Below are 17,459 nucleotides of genomic sequence, written 5' to 3' on the forward strand. Positions count from 1 at the left end.
TCTCCACTTCTCTCCTTCTTCCTTCCCAGAATGTAGAGACCTTCTATAGCACATTTAGTCATCTGAAATCCGCATATATCCCTCAAATTCAGTGTTTCATAGTTGAGAACTTAGCTTAAGTCCTTATGAAGAAGGGACCTTGAAACTCTAAAACTCCTTGAAGAAGAAAATCTCCTTCAACTCTGCCTCAGTGTGGGACCCTGCCTGAGAGACAGTTTCATTCTGTTAGTTAGGTAGGGTTGGTTCAGTCCTGAAACTCATTGAATTCTATTCAAATTCCAGCCCAAGCTGAAACTCACATTGGCTCTTTTATAATGGGAGCTTTGGCTACAAACCGAAGAGGGCTAGTGGGTGATGTTCTACAAGCTGGGTTTCAGTTAAATCTGTAAAATAATCACTCTGAAACCGTGTCCCCTTTGAGCTGTAGAAGAAGGGAGATTCGAAGTCCTAGACACTAAAGCATCTGGGAGGGGGCATACTTTCCAGACAGGTCTTTTCTAAGATAAGTGACTCATTCAATTGGAGATCTTGGGCAAAAAACCCCCATTGATCTTTTGGGTAGCCGAATCCCCATTCAGGAAATTCCAAATTTCATTCAATTGGGAGATCTTGGTCTGATAATCAGCTCAAACTGCCTCCAGCCCCCAAAATTTGCTCATAAAATAGGTTTCTGTTAACACATTCTTTGAAAATCTCCGTAAGAGATTTGTCACTAAGAGAGAGCTTCTTAATGAAAAATAAAACTTTTTTTTGCCACTGATTTTGGGGTTCAGGAATATTTTTGCATTTGGACCTGCATTTCTGAACAGAGGGGATCTCTCCCTGTTCCCACATCGCATCATCCTGATACCATAGTCAATGTTTCTTCCATTGTATCACAGCTGTTTCCCTTATAGGCTGAGAGTATCAGTTATTCACAGGTTCAATTATTTTAATTAATTAATTAGATCTCAGATATCCTTCCATCCTAACACCTACCTGAGTTTAGTCTGAAAGAGTCTAGGCCAGTGGTCCTCAAAGTATAGTACAAAGAATTGCTGGGGTCTCTGAAACCCTTTCAGAGAGCCTACAAATTCAAAATTATTTTTTATTTCTAATATAGTAAATAGCTATAAATATAACCCATGTGAACAAAAACTCTTTGAACAGATCCTCGATAGTTTTTTTTAACATGAAGATACTGAGAACAAAGGTTTGAGAACCACTGGTCTAGGCACTTTAATGGAAGGACTAGAAATGAGAATTTTGTAGCAGTGGGCAATATTGATGTGAGTAAAACTCTGACCTAAGACAGCCCTGTTAAATTATGTAAAATCACCCACAAAAAATTTAGACAAACTCAAATGGTCTTACAACCTCTGGAGACAGGAAGATAAGCCTTCAGAAAATGTCTCCTTTCATATACAAACTCAAATAGTCTTGCATACAGAATGTCAATTCTTAGACTCCTGTATAGAATAGGTCTTCAGAAAATGTCTCTTTGCAAATCACTTCTCTCTTGAGAAGTGCGAACTCAGCACCTTGGAGAACAAGGAAACCCTCACCCACTCCTGCCATACCTCTTCTTTGGGTACCCTACCTTCAACAATATAGGCCACAGAAAATTCCCAAAGTAGTGTGAAGTAGATCAAAGGAGCTTTTTTTGGCCAGAAGGCAGCATGAGGGAAGGCAAGCAGGTACCTGAGGAACTGGATCTGTTCCACTAATCCCAAAATACATCATAAGCTCTGTCCCTGTTTGTCCCATGTGAGCCATACAGACGGGTGCCACAGACAAACTTGAGGGTATAATATGATAGTATCATATACTTCTCATAGAATTGAAACTTGAAAGAGACTTTAGAGATAATTTAATGAGCTCAAAAGTAAGAAGTATTCAACCCAGGTCTCCTTGACTATAAATTCAGGGCTCTCTCCTATAGTTTCACCAACTGAAATTTTTTTCTTGGGGAAAATGTCATTCTAGTTATAGCCAATGCCTGATTTACCCTATGAATAAGCAAGACAAAAAGATCCCTTTAAATATCAGATAGTCTAGTCCTTTAGGGATGTACTCAGGGAAGGGACAACCTTTTTTACCCCACTGAGATGTAAGTAGCTGACGTGATGGGATATATAGAGAAGATGGTCACCTTGGAAGAGAACTTGAGATGGACTTCAGCTTCATCAGCCAGACTTTTCTTTACCTGGGCCCAGGCTTCTCCTAGGGAGCTGTGAAAACAAACAAATAATAGGGTTGGATCTAGAAGGAAATTACAGTATTTTCATCTACTCCACAAAGGCCAGATAAGCTACTGAAATCAAGAATGCAGTAAATATATAAGCACTAGAGGACAGAGAAAATGTCCAAAACTGCACTTTAATAGCTTGTACTTATGAGGAAGGTAGGCAAATGAAGAAGTACTCAGGAACTCAATCAACATAGGAAAGAATAGTTGCAGCAAGGAAAGGATTTTGTCCATTATATTCCTTAGGTGTCTTATAATCAATCCTCCTCTTCTGGAGAGAACTAATATAGAGAAAACCTGGAAAAGCTGCTTTGAGCCAATATGCAGCAAATTGAATTTACTTACTTTATAGTTAACACTTAGTTGGATATTTTTTGTTTTTTTTGTTTTTTTTGTTTTGAAGGGAGAGTGTTGGAATCCTTACAAACTGCTAACTAATTAGAGTTGATCTAATCTTACAAAAAGATGTTTTGGGCAGAACCTGAAACAAGGTACTAAGTAGAACTAATTAGTACAATGCTTGTGTTTACACCTTTACTCATTGGAGTTCACAAGTTTGCCAGATTCACAAAGTAAACCTTGTACCTTTGTGAATTCACACCTCCCTTAAAGCTCTTAGGGCCAGAGAGCACCATGGGAGAAAACCCATAATCCCATTCTTTCAGAAGACTCAGATATAAGGCCAGTGAAGAGAGAGCTATTCCAGAATATATTCCACTTGGCTGGCTGGTCGCAGAAGAGAGTTCAGCTGCATTGGAGAGGAGCACTCTGGTGCAGACACAGAGCACTTTGGGAGAATTCAGCGGAATTACGCCAGAAGCCCTCTCTCCGAGGCAAGGAGAATATTTTCCACTTGGCTGGCTGGTGGCAGAAGAAGAGTTTTCAGAGGATAAAGCTACGAGTCAAGAGTTCAGTGGACAACCAGATTCATCTTCATCTCACACCACTGTAGTTGGTGGCTGGGCTCCTGCACTTCTCCCACTGAGACTAAGCTGGTCTGAAAGACTCACCAGAAAGCTAGCTGAGCCCCAAGTGAAGGAGACAAGAGATTCATTCCATCTCTGTGCTGGTTGGAGGCTGAAGAAAGCAGAGGCAGAGGCTAAAGGACAGAACCTTTGAATTTGGAGATATTTGGAGGGCTCTAAGCTAAACCGGCTGTGTTTTGAGAAGAACAAGAACTCCAACATTTGAACTCCAACAGGAGAGAATGTTGCATTCTTTCTTTTATTGTATTAAACCAAATTCATTAGTTACTTTATTAAATAGGTCTACTTTTTGGGAGGTAGAGCCAAGACGGCTGAGAAGGCACACACCACTTTCTGAGCTCTCTCATAAGCTCACTACTAATTATTGAATTCAGCATCAAAAATAGCACTTGACTGGTAAAATTAACAAAGATTGAAAGCGCAACAACTCACCAGCTAAAGATAATCTGGAAGATCACCAGAAAAGGTTTGTCCTGAGCGGCAGCGCTAGTAGGGACAGAAACAGAGGCTAGTGTCCAGAGCTGACTGGGGGCAGGGATAATATCCATGGTTGGAAAATTTATAGAGAAGACTCCACCATAGATTGGGCTGTTCTGCTTTGTCTACAAAGCAGTCGACCAGCAGAGAAATTAAAGCCAAAGGTAGAGGGTACTCTAAAAAAACTTCAGAACCTTACAGGATCTGGCTATACCCACCCAAAACCAGAAGTGAGGGAACCAGCACAGGTCACAACACAGCTGTGCAGCTGTATTCTGCAGCACAGGCTTGCTCAGGGCAGTTGCAAATCTCACGGCAGAGGGGCACAGCCCATGGCAGCCTCTATTCTGCACAGTGGGGAGCTCAGCATAGGACAATAGAACTTCCACAGCGTGACTGTGCTCCTCTAGGCAGAGAGACTTCCGAACAAAATGGGGCAGGGCAATTGCTAATACCCATAGCAGGTTTTTGGCAGAAGTAGTGACACTTTCACTGCTCAGCGTCTAGCCCCAGGGTAGTCGCTAATCTGCACAGTGGGGCTCTCAACAAGGCACTTCTGCAGCATGCCCACGCAGGCCTGAGTCACTTCTGGTGTGGAGCTTTTCTGAGAGCACTCCCGTAGCCTGGCTGCTCTTTCCAGCCCATTGGCAGGATAGCTACTGTCCATATACCTATCCCTGCTCTGCAGAGGAAACTGGTAACCTCCTTGCCTTGAAGGCAGACCCTAAAAACTTTAAGAAATGAGTAAAAAAAATCAAAAGGAGGATCGATAGCTTCTATCGAAAGAGAGCAGGTTTTCAACCTCGAGGAAACTAATAGCAGATAGTCTCCAGACAAAACCCACAAAGGGAGATGTAATCTAGTCCCCATCACACAAGGCTCTCCTAAAAGAAACTATAAAAAAACTTAGAAGAAAAATGGGGAAAGGAAAGTGAAGCTATGAGAGTAACAACTTCCTGAAATGTGAATTGGAAAAGGTAAAAAACTCCCAGGAAATGCAGGAAAACAGAATTTGTGAATTGGAAAAAGAAAATAACTCAGTTAAAAAAAATAGTGAAATGGAAAAAAATTCTGTAGAGCAAAAGAACTCATTTAAAAATTCAATTGGACATATACAAAAAGAAGTTTAAAAAAGCTAATGAAGAAAATAACTCTAAATGACTTTTTGGCCACTTTGACAAATCAGATTTATTCTTAAAGAATGAATATTTGGAAGCTCTAATGATTTAAAAGAGTGCTACAAAAACTTGTAATTGGGAAAAATCACTAAACAGGAATTCTAGAAATATGAGATTGAACCACAGCATGATTGGATTAAGTATGTAGTCTCCTGAAATAACTATTTTTCAGAATAAATAATAATAAAATTATATATTATTACATATTCCATTTGTTATGATATATAATTATGTACATTATATATAATAATAAAAAATAAGTATTTCTATGGTGCAAAGCCCTTTACAAATATTATTTCATTTTATTCTCATGACATCTTTGGAAAGAAAGATACTATTATTGTCTTCATGTTCAATATTGGTAAAGTGAGGCTAAGAGGTTAAGTAACTTCTTGTAGCTAGTAAGTGCATAAGATTGGATTTGAATTCATCTTTCTGACTCCAAGTTCAGCACCATCTAGCTGCCTGAACAAGTTTCATTTGCAAGGATTCAAAAAACTGATATTACTTTGTAGTTACATCTCAACAGTAGAAGGAAAAAGATCAGATAATTTTAATCCCTAATTCTGAGCAATCATTTATCACATAAAACATTTGATCAGGAAATATGGTTCAAATTATTTTGAAAGGGGATGGCCTAAGCCTAGACCTTATGGTTATGATATAATTGCTAAGTGCACTTCAGAGTACATGCAGCTATGACTGCATCCTGTCTATTAAGTACATGATGAAGAAAGAGATGGACTTTTTATTGGCTGCTCAGTGGTCAGGAGTTCATACCAAAAAACAACAACAAAAAACTCCCTGAGGCAACTTAGTCCTTTTTCACTTCTTTGGGGATAGGCAAGAAGGAAAAAAAAAAAAAAAACAATCATCCTAGGATGGAGAGGAGCCTCACACTCTCTTGCCCAAAAGATAAATTGCTCATCAAGGAAATCTTTTGTTGTAATTCCTACTTCTACCTAGCAGCTAAAATGAAGACTTTCTCTTCAGCACATGGTTCTATCAAGAGATAGATTACCACGTGATTAAAAGACCAGAACAAAAAGTCATAGCTACTCACATTCTGAAACCATGTATAGATTATAACATCCATAAGGACTAGGCTTGGCCAGTCCCCTGTTACACTGTCACAATAAGCTTCTCCTGGCTCTTTCAAAAATTTCATTATCTCTTTTAGAATATATTTAGTCTATCAAAATATTTGCTTTTTGTTTTCAAATGACATCCTGAGGCAACATGTTGACTTGTACCTGATTGGATTTAAGCAAGGCAGAATTGCACAAAATCATCAGCCTCACTCTCTGTTCCAATCATTAAAGTCCCATGACAAGACAAAAGTCAAGACAATTGGAGATGGCCCAGGATGCAGTAGATGACTTTGGCATCTTCAATGCCAACTCTAAGTGCTCCATAGTACCACTGGAACAAATTATTCTCATCTGCCCATTATGCCTGAGAAGAAGTCTTCAAATGCATGGATAGACATTCCCCCTAACTTACTGACAGGTTTGAGGCTTGCCAGTTACTTTACACCTGGTTTAGCCCATCTACTGAGATGGTTTTATCAGGGTGTAGCTGCTGCACATGTTATATAGGTTTTTGGTTAGAGTTGGGTAAGAGGTGGATACCAAAGGCAGGCGAGCAGTCCTAAAAAAAGTTCAATAAGCCCTCACAAGAGAGGTGCTAGTTCTCTCTGAACATTCCATACACCATTTACTAAATTCCAGGATGCTTGCCTTTTGCCTTTGTCTAATGGCCATATCTTATACCTGAAAAAGCTAGCTTTCAGAAGTTACTCAATTTCAATCAATATCAATTATGTTGATAAAATTCATTAATATTTTGCTTCACATTTCTTTTCCTACTTGTTTTCCATTTTGCATCACCTTTTGCATCAATTCCATTGACCTCTTAAGTGAAATATTCATTGCCTTGCTCCATGTTTCCTGGATCTGCTATCTTAAACCAAATCCATAAATCCTTACCAAACAGTAAGTTGATTTAATTCAGATCTGTCACCCATAGGACAGTCTATCTTAAGTATGGAAAATCTCATTACAGAATAATGGAAGTTCAGAATTAGAAGAGACCTCAGAGGCCATCTAATCTAACTGATAACTGACTTAAAAATCTCTTTACATCCCTACCAAATGATCAGCCAGACTACTGGTGAAGTGTTTTTAACACATAACATTGACAGGCAGACTGTTTTACTTTTGTATAGCTCTCTTCATGAAGTTTTCCCACATCCCCTCCCCCGAATAATCAAGCAGAAATTTGTCTTGAAACTTTTATACATTGCTATCCTGTATCCCGTGGCCAAGTGGAATAAATCCAATCCTTTTTCCACAAGAAAGCCTTAAAATACTTAAAGACAGTTCTTGTGTTCCCCCAAATGTTCTCTTTTCTCTCTCTCTGCTCTGATTTAAATAGCTCTAAGTTTTTTCAACTGAGACTCAACCTTCAGGACATTCATTTTCCAGCTTAGTTTAATTTGTAAAGAAGTCCCAACCCAGAGCAGATAGTTATGAATATTTTTGTACATAGAAGTTCCTTTGCCTCTTTTTCTGATTTGTTTATTTATATTTGGGGCATATGCCTTCTAATGGCATTACTATGTTAAACAGTCTGGATAGTTTAATAACTTTTTTTGACAGTTTCAAATTATTTTCCAGAATGGCTGGATTAATTCATAGCTTTATTAACAATGTATTACTATGTTTTTTGTAGCCCCCCCATAATCTTTATATTCTTTTCTTAAAAAAAAATCATCCTTGTCAATCTAATAAGTAGATCTCAAGCATTTTAATTTGTATTTATCTTTTTATTAGTAATATGAAGCATTTTTTTTCCTTGTGGTCGTTGATAGTTTATGTTTTTTCCTTTAAGAATTACCTGTCTCTTGATGCATTGTTGATGGAGTTGTGAACAAATCCAACCATTTTGGAGAACAATCTGTAATTACGCCCAAACAGTTATCAAACTGTACATACCCTTTGATCTAGCAGTGTTACTACTGGGCTTATATCCCAAAGAGATACTAAAGAAGGGAAAGGAACCTGTATGTGCCAAAATGTTTGTGGCAGCCCTTTTTGTGGTGGCTAGAAACTGGAAAATGAATGGATGCCCATCAATTGGAGAATGATTGGGTAAATTGTGGTATATGAATATTATGGAATATTATTGTTTGTTGGAATCCTTACAAAGTGTTAAGTCATTAGAGTTGATAGAGACAATAATTATCTAATTTAACATGGTTCAGTATGATTGATCTGATCCTATGAGGAAATGTTATGGACCAGAACTTGAAGCAAGGTACTAAGTAGAACTGATAGAAACAATGCTTGTAAGGTCAGAGAGCACTCTGGGAGGAAACCCATAATCCCACTCTCGGATCCCACAATCCCACTCTCAGAGAAGGAGCATAAATAGAGCTTCAGTGAGCCAGTCAAGTCAGTTCAGGAGAAGTCCTCTCTCAGAGGTGCAACCAGATTCATTCATCCCACTGTGGTGGCTGGCCTCCTGCACTTCCCCCACTGAGACCTAGGCTGGTCTAAAAGGCTCTCCAGAAAGCTGCCTAGCCCCAGGCAAGGAGACAAGATTCAGAAGGAGCACTCTGGGAGACTGAGAGCCAGAAGCCCTCTCTCGGAGGCAAGAGAGATTCATTCCTTTTCCACCTTTGTGCTGGCTGGAGGCTGAAGGACAAACTTTTGGATTTGGAGGCATTCAGAAGGAGTTCTTGGAACCAAGCAGAAAGATAGGCCTCTAAGAAAAGCTACCCAGGCCCAAGGAAGGAGAAAAGGAACATTTGCATTTTATCAGCTGGCTGCGTTTGGAGTGATTATTACTTTTAACCGAAATTAAGGCTGCCTTCAGAAAGCCTCCCCAAGAAACCTGCTTCCAGAGAGAACCATTATATTTTAAAGAAGAGAACACCATAATTGTTCTGTAAGAAATGACCAGCAGGATGAATACAGAGAGGCTTTGGTGAGACTTACATGAACTGATGCTGAGTGAAATGAGCAGAACCAGGAGATCATTATACACTTCAACAACAATTCTGTATGAGGATATATTCTGATGGAAGTGGATTTCTTTGACAAAGAGATCTAACTCAGTTTCAATTAATCAATGATGGACAGAAACAGCTATACCCAAAGAAAAAACACTGGGAAATGAATGTAATCTGTTTACATTTTTGTTTTTCTTCCTGGGTTATTTTTACCTTCTGAATCCAATTCTTCCTGTGCAACAAGAGAACTGTTCAGTTCTGCACACATATATTGTATCTAGGATATACTGTGACATATTTAACATGTCTAGGACTGCTTGCCATCTGGGGAAGGGGATGGAGGGAGAAAGGGGAAAAGTCAGAACAGAAGTGAGTGAAGGGATAATGTTGTAAAAAAATTACCCAGGCATGGGTTCTGTCAATAAAAAGTTAGAATTATGAAAAAAAAAGCCATTTAGGTCCATCCTCCTCATCTTGCAGTAAGAAAAATGAAGCCCAGGAAAATTAAATGGCTTGCTTGAAGACACACAGTTGACAAGGTGAGGGTTAAACCTAGCTCTTTTGGATCCACATTTTCCACTGAATCATGAAGTAGGAACACATAATATAATTTCTAATATCTTACCTCTAATATTCTAGTTGTCTCTAAGTCTATCAAAATGGTCAAAATGGATACATGATTTGGGCATAAAGGATGATACCATAAACAAATTAGGAGAACAATGGATAATTTACCTATTAGATCTTTGGAGAAGGGAGGAATTTATGACTAAAGAAGAACTAGAAACTATTATGAAAGGCAAAATGGACAACTTTAATTACATTAAATTAGAAAGACTTTGCACAAACAAAATCAACAGGAAAAAGATTAAAAGGGAAACAAATCTTCACAGCCATTATTTCTGATAAAGGTCTCATTTCTAAAACATATAAAGAACTGTATCAAATTTATATATCATTCCCAATTGATAAATGATCAAAGAATATGAACAGATAATTTTCAGATGATAAAATTAAAGTCATTTATAGTTATATGAAAAAAATGCTCTAAATCACTATTGATTAGAGAAATGCAAATGAAAATAACTCTGATGTACCACTTTATATCTCTCAGATTGACTAAGATGACAAGCAATGATAATGATAAATGTTGGAGGGGATGTGGGAAAACTGGGACACTAATGCATCATTGGTGGAGTTGTGAAATGATCTAACCATTCTGGAGAACAATCTGGAACTATGCCCAAAGGACTATAAAACTGTGCATATCCTTTGACCCAGCAGTGCCATTACTGGAACTGTATCCCAAGGAAATCATAAAGGAGGGAAAAGGACCTACATGTGCAAAAATGTTTATAACAGCTCTTTTTAATGGTAGCAAAGGTTTGGAAAATCCATCATTTGGGGAATGGAAATTGTTGTACATAAAAGTAATGGAATATTATTATTCTATAAAAAATGATGAAGAAGCTGATTATAGAAAGGCTTGGAAAGATTTACATGAACTGATGCTGAGGAAAACAAGCAGAACCAGGAATACATTGTACATAATAATAGCAAGAATGTGCAATGATCAACTGTGAAAGGCTTGGTTCTTCTCAATAATCCCAATAGACTTTGGATAGAAAATGCCATCTACTTCCAGAAAAAGAACTAAAGATACTGAATGTAAATTAATACGTGCCATGTTCACTTTTTTCCCCCTGTTTTTTAAATTTCTCCCATAATTTTCCCCTTGTTCTGATTTTTCTCTCCCAACATAATTCATAAAACAAAGTGTATTAAAAATAAATTTTTAAAAAAAGAAAAGAAACAATGAACAACAAAAAAAGATTTAGGTTTTGGGATTAACAAATTTTACACTACTATGTCCTCTTGATTTGTACGTTGTATTCCCCAACAGGTAAGCAAAGGCCATGAACAGTTTTCAAATGGAGAAAAACAAACTATTAATAATGATAGCTAAATCATTTTGTCTCTCTGGGTTTCTGTTTCCTCACCTACAAAATGAGATTAGATTAGAGATTTCCTAAGAACCTAATCTTTTATACTAACATTTGAAGAAAATAGCAGAAAAATACAAATTAAGACATTTATTTGTACCAAATTGTCAAAAATTGGGGGAAAATTCAGGGTTCCTAAGGTGGTTAGAAAAATTTCACTGCTATTAGAATTATGATTTGGCTCAAATGTTTTGGAAAACAATTTGGAATGATGCAAGAAAAATGACAAAACCATTCAGACCTTTTGAACTAATAATCACACTGTTGGGGAAGTTATTGACAGTAAGAAAAGATCTATCTATGCAAAAATATTCAGAGCAGCATTATTATTTTAAGAATTCTGTGCCTGGAGTCAGAAAAATGAGTTCAAAGTCATAAACATATGATTTATATGATCCTGACAAAATCATGTCATCTTTATCTGCCTCAGTTTCTTAATTTTGAAAATGGTGATAATAATCATAGCACTCATTTTCAGGATTGTTGTGAGATAGTTTTTGCAGAGTGTTGTGCAAATTTTTTTTCATGTGTCTTTTTATTTATTTGTTTGTTTATTTTTAGCATGCATTTCTTTATGAATCATGTTGGGAGAGAAAAATCAGAGCAAAAAGAAAAAACCATGAGAGAGATTAAAAGACAGAAAAAAAGAAGTGAATATAGCATATGCTGATATACATTAAGTCTCCTTAGTTCTTTTTCTGGATGCAGATTTTCTGTCCAAAGTCTATTGAATTGCTTTGAATCACTGACCCACTGAGAACCAAACCTTTCATAGCTGATCATCATGCATTCTTTCAATTCTTTGCTAACACAAAAAAAGCATCTACAATCATTTTTGCACATGTGGGTCTTTTCCCCTCCTTTACAATTTCTTTGGTGTACAGACCCAGTAATGGCAATGCTGGATCAAAGTGTATACACAGTTTTATAGCCCTTTGAGCATAGTTCCAGATTGCTCTCCAGAATGATTATTAGTGTCCCAGCTTTTCATCTTTCCAGATGTAAATTTACATCTTTTCCTTGAGATACAGACCCAATAATAGGTGTTGTGCAAATCTTAAAGCACTACATAAATACTAGCTATTATAGCTATCAACATCATCATCATTATCATTATCATGATTGGCTGTCTGCAACATTGGGAAAACAGAGAAGGAATACAAATTATCCCAATAAGGCTTAACTTGGCTGCCTTATGGGGTGGGGAGAGAGCTAATTTAGTTTAATTTAAAGAAATGGGAAGTTGTATTCTTTTTCCCACCTTAGAGATTAGAACTGGAGGGCAGAGTTTTCATACCCTTCTCCACCCTCCCTAAGCAGGATTTAAAAATCTGGTGGTGGTGAAGAATAATAATTATTAAATTTGACTAGGAATGGTGCCACACAGACTCTTTCTTATAAAAAACTATGTGATGCATGCAGAACTTTTTCAGTGGCTAGAGAACTATTCAAAGTTGGTACTATAAATTTTGTCAAGCCCTCACTAGTTGATTTGCTTGAGACAGCAAATATTAAAGTGGGAGGAAGAGTATAAGATAAAAATTCAATAATACAACATCAAAAATTCCGGAGCAGCTGGCCTTCTTGAATGAACCAATCAAAATATGTACAAGGCTTGGATATCTCAATCAAAAGTATTTTAACCAATTGAATAAATTCATAATCAGTAGGGAAGAATGATGATGAGTTTATCTATCTTGTAGGGCTGGTTCAGAATCAGTAAGATAGGTTATATTCAGGAATAAAGGATCTGGCAGCTTATTCCACAGCTATAGCAACTCAACCTTTGCAATGAAATGGAATTTATTAAAAAATAAATTAAAATGTATACAATTTCATACTTGCCAATCAGGAAGGCCCTATAATATATTTTTTCCTCTGTGGGGGGAAAACTATAGGTGGGACAAATAATTTAATTTTTTAAAATTTACACGTCCTGTGAAATCTGATTTACGTAGAGATATTAAGATATAAAAGCAGCTCAGGTTTCAGCATTAGCATCTCTCAAAACTCTAGAGTCTTAGATTCCAGAACTGCTTTTAGAAAACAAGTAGACATAATCAAAATTAAAGTACAGACCAGAGGCAGAGAGCAACAGCATGTGTGTTTGTGTAAGTCATGGCAGCACATGCCTATTTGTAGAACGGGATGCTCATGTTGGAAGCATATGTTGTGCTCATTGGCAGAACTGAGAGTGCTTGGAAATAGCCCAGTTGGAAGAAGTAGCCAGAAAAGGCTTCTGGGGGCTGGTAATTATAGTATGTGGGTGGGGTTAGGGTAGTCCCATTTCTAGACTGACTGAGTTAGAATTTTATTAGCCACTGACCACAGTGATTCCCCAAACTATTCATGCATGAATATCTTCCTAGGCAGTGCTTGATGAATTTGTGGGGTAAGGAGGTGGAAGGAGGGAAAGGAAAATGGGAGTTAATTTCATTTGAGTAACCAAAGGGGGAAAAAAATAAGGAAAGGCAAGCCTTGAATAGTACAATCTTAGCAAGCAGGCCTGATGGAAAATCATTTAGAGGATGCTGCTTGTTTAAATATTTGGACTAAATATTTGGTTCAATTGAAGACACATTTAATTGGAAATTCCTGTTTTTTCCTAAAGGAATCAAATATAGAACAATGGAAGGCAGAATTTTCTAACAATTAAAGCTATGCCAAAATTAAAAGAAACAGTGAGCTTACTATTCCTGGAAGTATTCAAATACAGTGTTTTTTGGATGTAACCTTTGGTGATTACTTTGATATAAAAAAATTTTCTGTGAGGAAACACTGCCAATTCAGTGGAAGATTTGCCCTGTAACTTGGGATAACTGTTATATTCCTCCCCTGGTTTTGGAATGTTGCAAATGGCCAATGGTGATGATGGTGGTGATGATAATGATAAGAGTTGCCTGTTGAGACCTTACAAAATTTCCTCAATGTCACATAGATAGAACATCAGTGGTACTATTTCAATCCAGATCCCCCTTTTTTTGAGGCTCATCTTCTAGTTATGTATCTTCATTTGATAATATCTTATCAGTGTGAAAATAAGAATGTGAGGGACAGCTAGATGCAGTGGATAGAGTACTGTCACTGGAGTCAGGACCTGAATTCAGATTTAACCTTGGGCACTTACTATCTGCTTGACCCTGGGCAAGTCTCTTAATTCTAACTCCCAAAAAAGAAAGAAAAGAAAGAAAAGAAAAGAAAAGAAAGGAAAAGAAAAGAAAGAAAGAAAGAAAGGAAGGAAAAAAGAAAGGAAGGAAGGAAGGAAGAAAGAAAGGAAGGAAGGAAGGAAGAAAGAAAGAAAGGAAGAAAGAAATAAAGAAAGAAAAGTAAAAAAAAAAAAGTTAAAAAAAAAAATAAATAAAAAAAAAAGAAAGAAAAGTGCAAATATTTTATTGCCTGATATGCTACAAAGGCAATTCCTATCTAGGAAGAAGGCTTGATTAGATAACCTTTCAAATTCCAAACCTAAGATTTTATAATCTTTCAAAGAGTTAATCAGGTTAAGCTGTCTTCCCATTATCACAAGGTTCAGTGCACCCTAACTCTAGAATCTGTTGTCATGTGGAAGAGGGGCTAAAAATATAATTAGGAGAAATGGATAGAAGTTAAAAAAAGGCAGAAAAGTTTCCTAATACTTAAAACTGCTCAAAGAAGAAATGGACTACCTTAGGAGCAAGGAGTCTTTCCTTTATCTTTATTCTTTTCAAGCAGAAGTTAGAGGATAACCTGTCAGGTTATTTTTGGTGGATTCTTGGTCAGGTTGAAGCAGTGGGATACAGAGATTTCATAAATCTCTGAGCTTCTTTAATTCTTTTGTAGCTGCCCCAACCATCCTCATGTGCTGCTGCTCAATCCAAAGGAGTTGGTTATTGTACTGAAGATGAAGTGTTTTCTAGGGGCTTAGGATTTACTGAATGTTCGAGGAAGAAAATATGGGATGGTTTTGAGCAAAACACTCTGTGATGCTAAGCAGGGAATATAGAAATACTCTCAAATATGGTTAGCAATAAGCTTTTCCTCAAAGAAAGGGAGGTTTTCATAAGTACTTTGGGCTAATGCCCAGCTTTTCCAGATGGTAGTGCCATGCTGTCCTACCAGCCATGTAAGAAAGTGACTCTGCAGGTGGACCATTTTCTCATTATCTTAGAGGTGTTGGATGTGAAAACTGGAGTCCATAGAAGAACATGATTTATAAGCCTTAAGTTAGAGGTTCTGGTTTTGAAATGTGTCTCTGTTCAAATCTGATCTCAGTTTCCTCCTATATACAATGAGTGTGTTGATCTGTATCGGGGGTTTTCATTAATTAAATGTACCATGAACCCCTTTCATAGTCTGATTAAAGTCTATAATGTCTTCAAACAATGTTTTTAAATGTATAAAAGAAAATACATAAGATTGTAAATGAAATTATATTGGAATACTGTTGTCAAAATGTTGAAACAGAATTAAACATGTTTACAAACAACAGGTTAAGAACCCTTGGTCTTAAGAGCTCAAAGGTCTTTTCTCATTTTAGCAATCTTATTAACAAACACAGTTCCCAAAGCCCCTATAGTTAGCCTAACAAATAGGAAGCTTCCACAGGGCTCATCTATAAACAAGACAAGGGAGTAAGTTGACATATGGAGTTGTACAATCAATAGAAAGCTAGAGAAAAAGAAAAATTGAAACCCTCCTTCTAATATCCTTCTATACTTCTCTCCCCACCACCATCACCCATCTCTCTTAGCCCAAAACTCACCCTTCTTCTTGGGCTGCCAAGGAATTCTGAGAGAGCTTGGCTAAATTCTTGGCATATTCTTCTTCAATCTTAATTCTGCAAAGACATAAAACCCAATGAATCATCTTTTAAGCATGGTAGTTCGCCCAATGATATTTACAGATCAAAAATATGTGTCGGCTACTGTTTTTTCCCTCCCTTTCTATCCTCATTCTTTATCAGATATCTTTTTAACCCTTCCAGAAACTGGTTCAAATCGCCCAGTTTCTCCACTTATTAGACTTTGGCACTGTCATCTCTGTGGAAATATAGTTAACAGCAGTCTGCATTTGGTTCATTACAATGTTCCATGAAAAGACCCTTACTCTGGCATCTTCCTCCAAACTAGCTTTTTATATACTTTAGAGGTTTACTTGGTTTTTTGGCATCTCTGCATTATCCCTGGTGGTGCTATATCCCTGAACATCAGAAGTAGTTATTAATTTGTTCTTTAAAATCATAGTTTTAAATTGGAAGGGATATCAGAAATCAAGTGGTCAACCTTCCAAAAGAAGCCTAGAGAGATTAATTAATTTCTAAAAGTGAGACAGATAGTAAATGGGGAAAACAGCATTCAATCCCAGATTCTCTGACTTGAGGACCAGTATGCTTCCCTCTAAACTGCTTTGACTATTACCAATGCTTTAAGCAGCAGCCCACTGTTTGCCTAGTCATTCCCTTTAGATTAAGGAGCATTAATATGGTTATGCAGGCTCCTGGAGCAAAGGTTACCTTTCCCTAATGAATTCTGACATTTCCTTCTGCATCTGTTTGCCTTTCAGTTGCTTTTGAAGAAGAATCTCAAACCCAGCCATTGTGCCATTGCTTTGGGGATCTTTCTTATCAGCCTGAAAAGAAAAAAGATGGTGCATGAAGAGCTCAGAGGCTAAGAGGAAACCTGGAGGATCACAATTTTGTTAGTCCTTAGCATTTGTTTCTGTGCATTAAAAAGACAAAGGTGGATGGGTGTGGGTGAGGAGGATGGGATATGAAGGTGACAATTCTAGAAAGAAATATTTAAAACATCCTGGTGATCTAGCAGATGAAACAGTTTGGTCTACAAGGGCCTTATTTTCCTTACTTGATAACTAGCTCAGCTCATTTCCTAGAATATAACAGAAAATTTGCAGCTTGACTAATCTAACTTTATAGTGATCTGTTTGTCACATGAAAGATAAGTACAATGTAATAGGAATGACTTTTTTTTTTTCCTGAGGCAATTGGGATTAAGTGACTTGCCTATAATCACACAGCTAAGCAGTGTTAAGTGTCTGAGGTCACATTTGAACTCAGGTCCTCCTGACTTCAAGGCTGTGGTCTATCCACTGTGCCACCTAGCTGCCCAGGAATGATTTTTTTTTTTTTTAAAGTGAAAATAGAAGAGCACATGTTCATAAGTAGGTCCTGTGTTTTGATATTTAGAGCCCTTAAAAAAAACAAATAAAAAACATTTAGGGCCCTCATAGACCATATACATACTGGCTTCCCTTCAGATTTCAGTCCCATAATTCATGCCAGCCCTCAGCATTTTCTCCAGGTCAGACAAAATTCCTTGCTTTCTCACTAGGCTCCCTGGGGCCTCAGTACAAATTGTCAAAAGAGAGGATGAATGGTTTAATCAATGGCTCCCCCAAACATATCTTTCTCTAACTAAGGAAAACACCTTTACTCTAATCAGATGATTCTGATGAATTGACTGCCAACTTAAAACCCTGTTTCCCATTCCCAAATAGCCATTCCCTTACTATAATCCACCTGAAGCCTACTCCAGATCTGAACATCCCTCTCCAAATCTGCCCCCTCTTTCCACTGTG

General features: G+C 37.3%; 1 protein-coding gene across 1 annotated transcript in view; it reads right to left on the bottom strand.

Annotated features, from left to right (window-relative positions):
* Positions 1 to 17,459, bottom strand: part of GAS7 (growth arrest specific 7) — a 269,235-nt gene that overhangs the window by 22,616 nt on the left and 229,160 nt on the right. The window contains exons 7-9 of the mRNA XM_051995544.1: positions 16,378 to 16,493; positions 15,628 to 15,702; positions 2,132 to 2,210 (exon numbers count right to left, since the gene is read on the bottom strand). Of these exons, the coding sequence (XP_051851504.1) occupies positions 2,132 to 2,210; positions 15,628 to 15,702; positions 16,378 to 16,493 (270 nt within the window). The remainder of the gene's footprint in view (positions 1 to 2,131; positions 2,211 to 15,627; positions 15,703 to 16,377; positions 16,494 to 17,459) is intronic.

Source organism: Antechinus flavipes, chromosome 4 (genome assembly GCF_016432865.1).
Source record: "Antechinus flavipes isolate AdamAnt ecotype Samford, QLD, Australia chromosome 4, AdamAnt_v2, whole genome shotgun sequence".
In the NCBI taxonomy this organism is placed as follows: domain Eukaryota; kingdom Metazoa; phylum Chordata; class Mammalia; order Dasyuromorphia; family Dasyuridae; genus Antechinus; species Antechinus flavipes.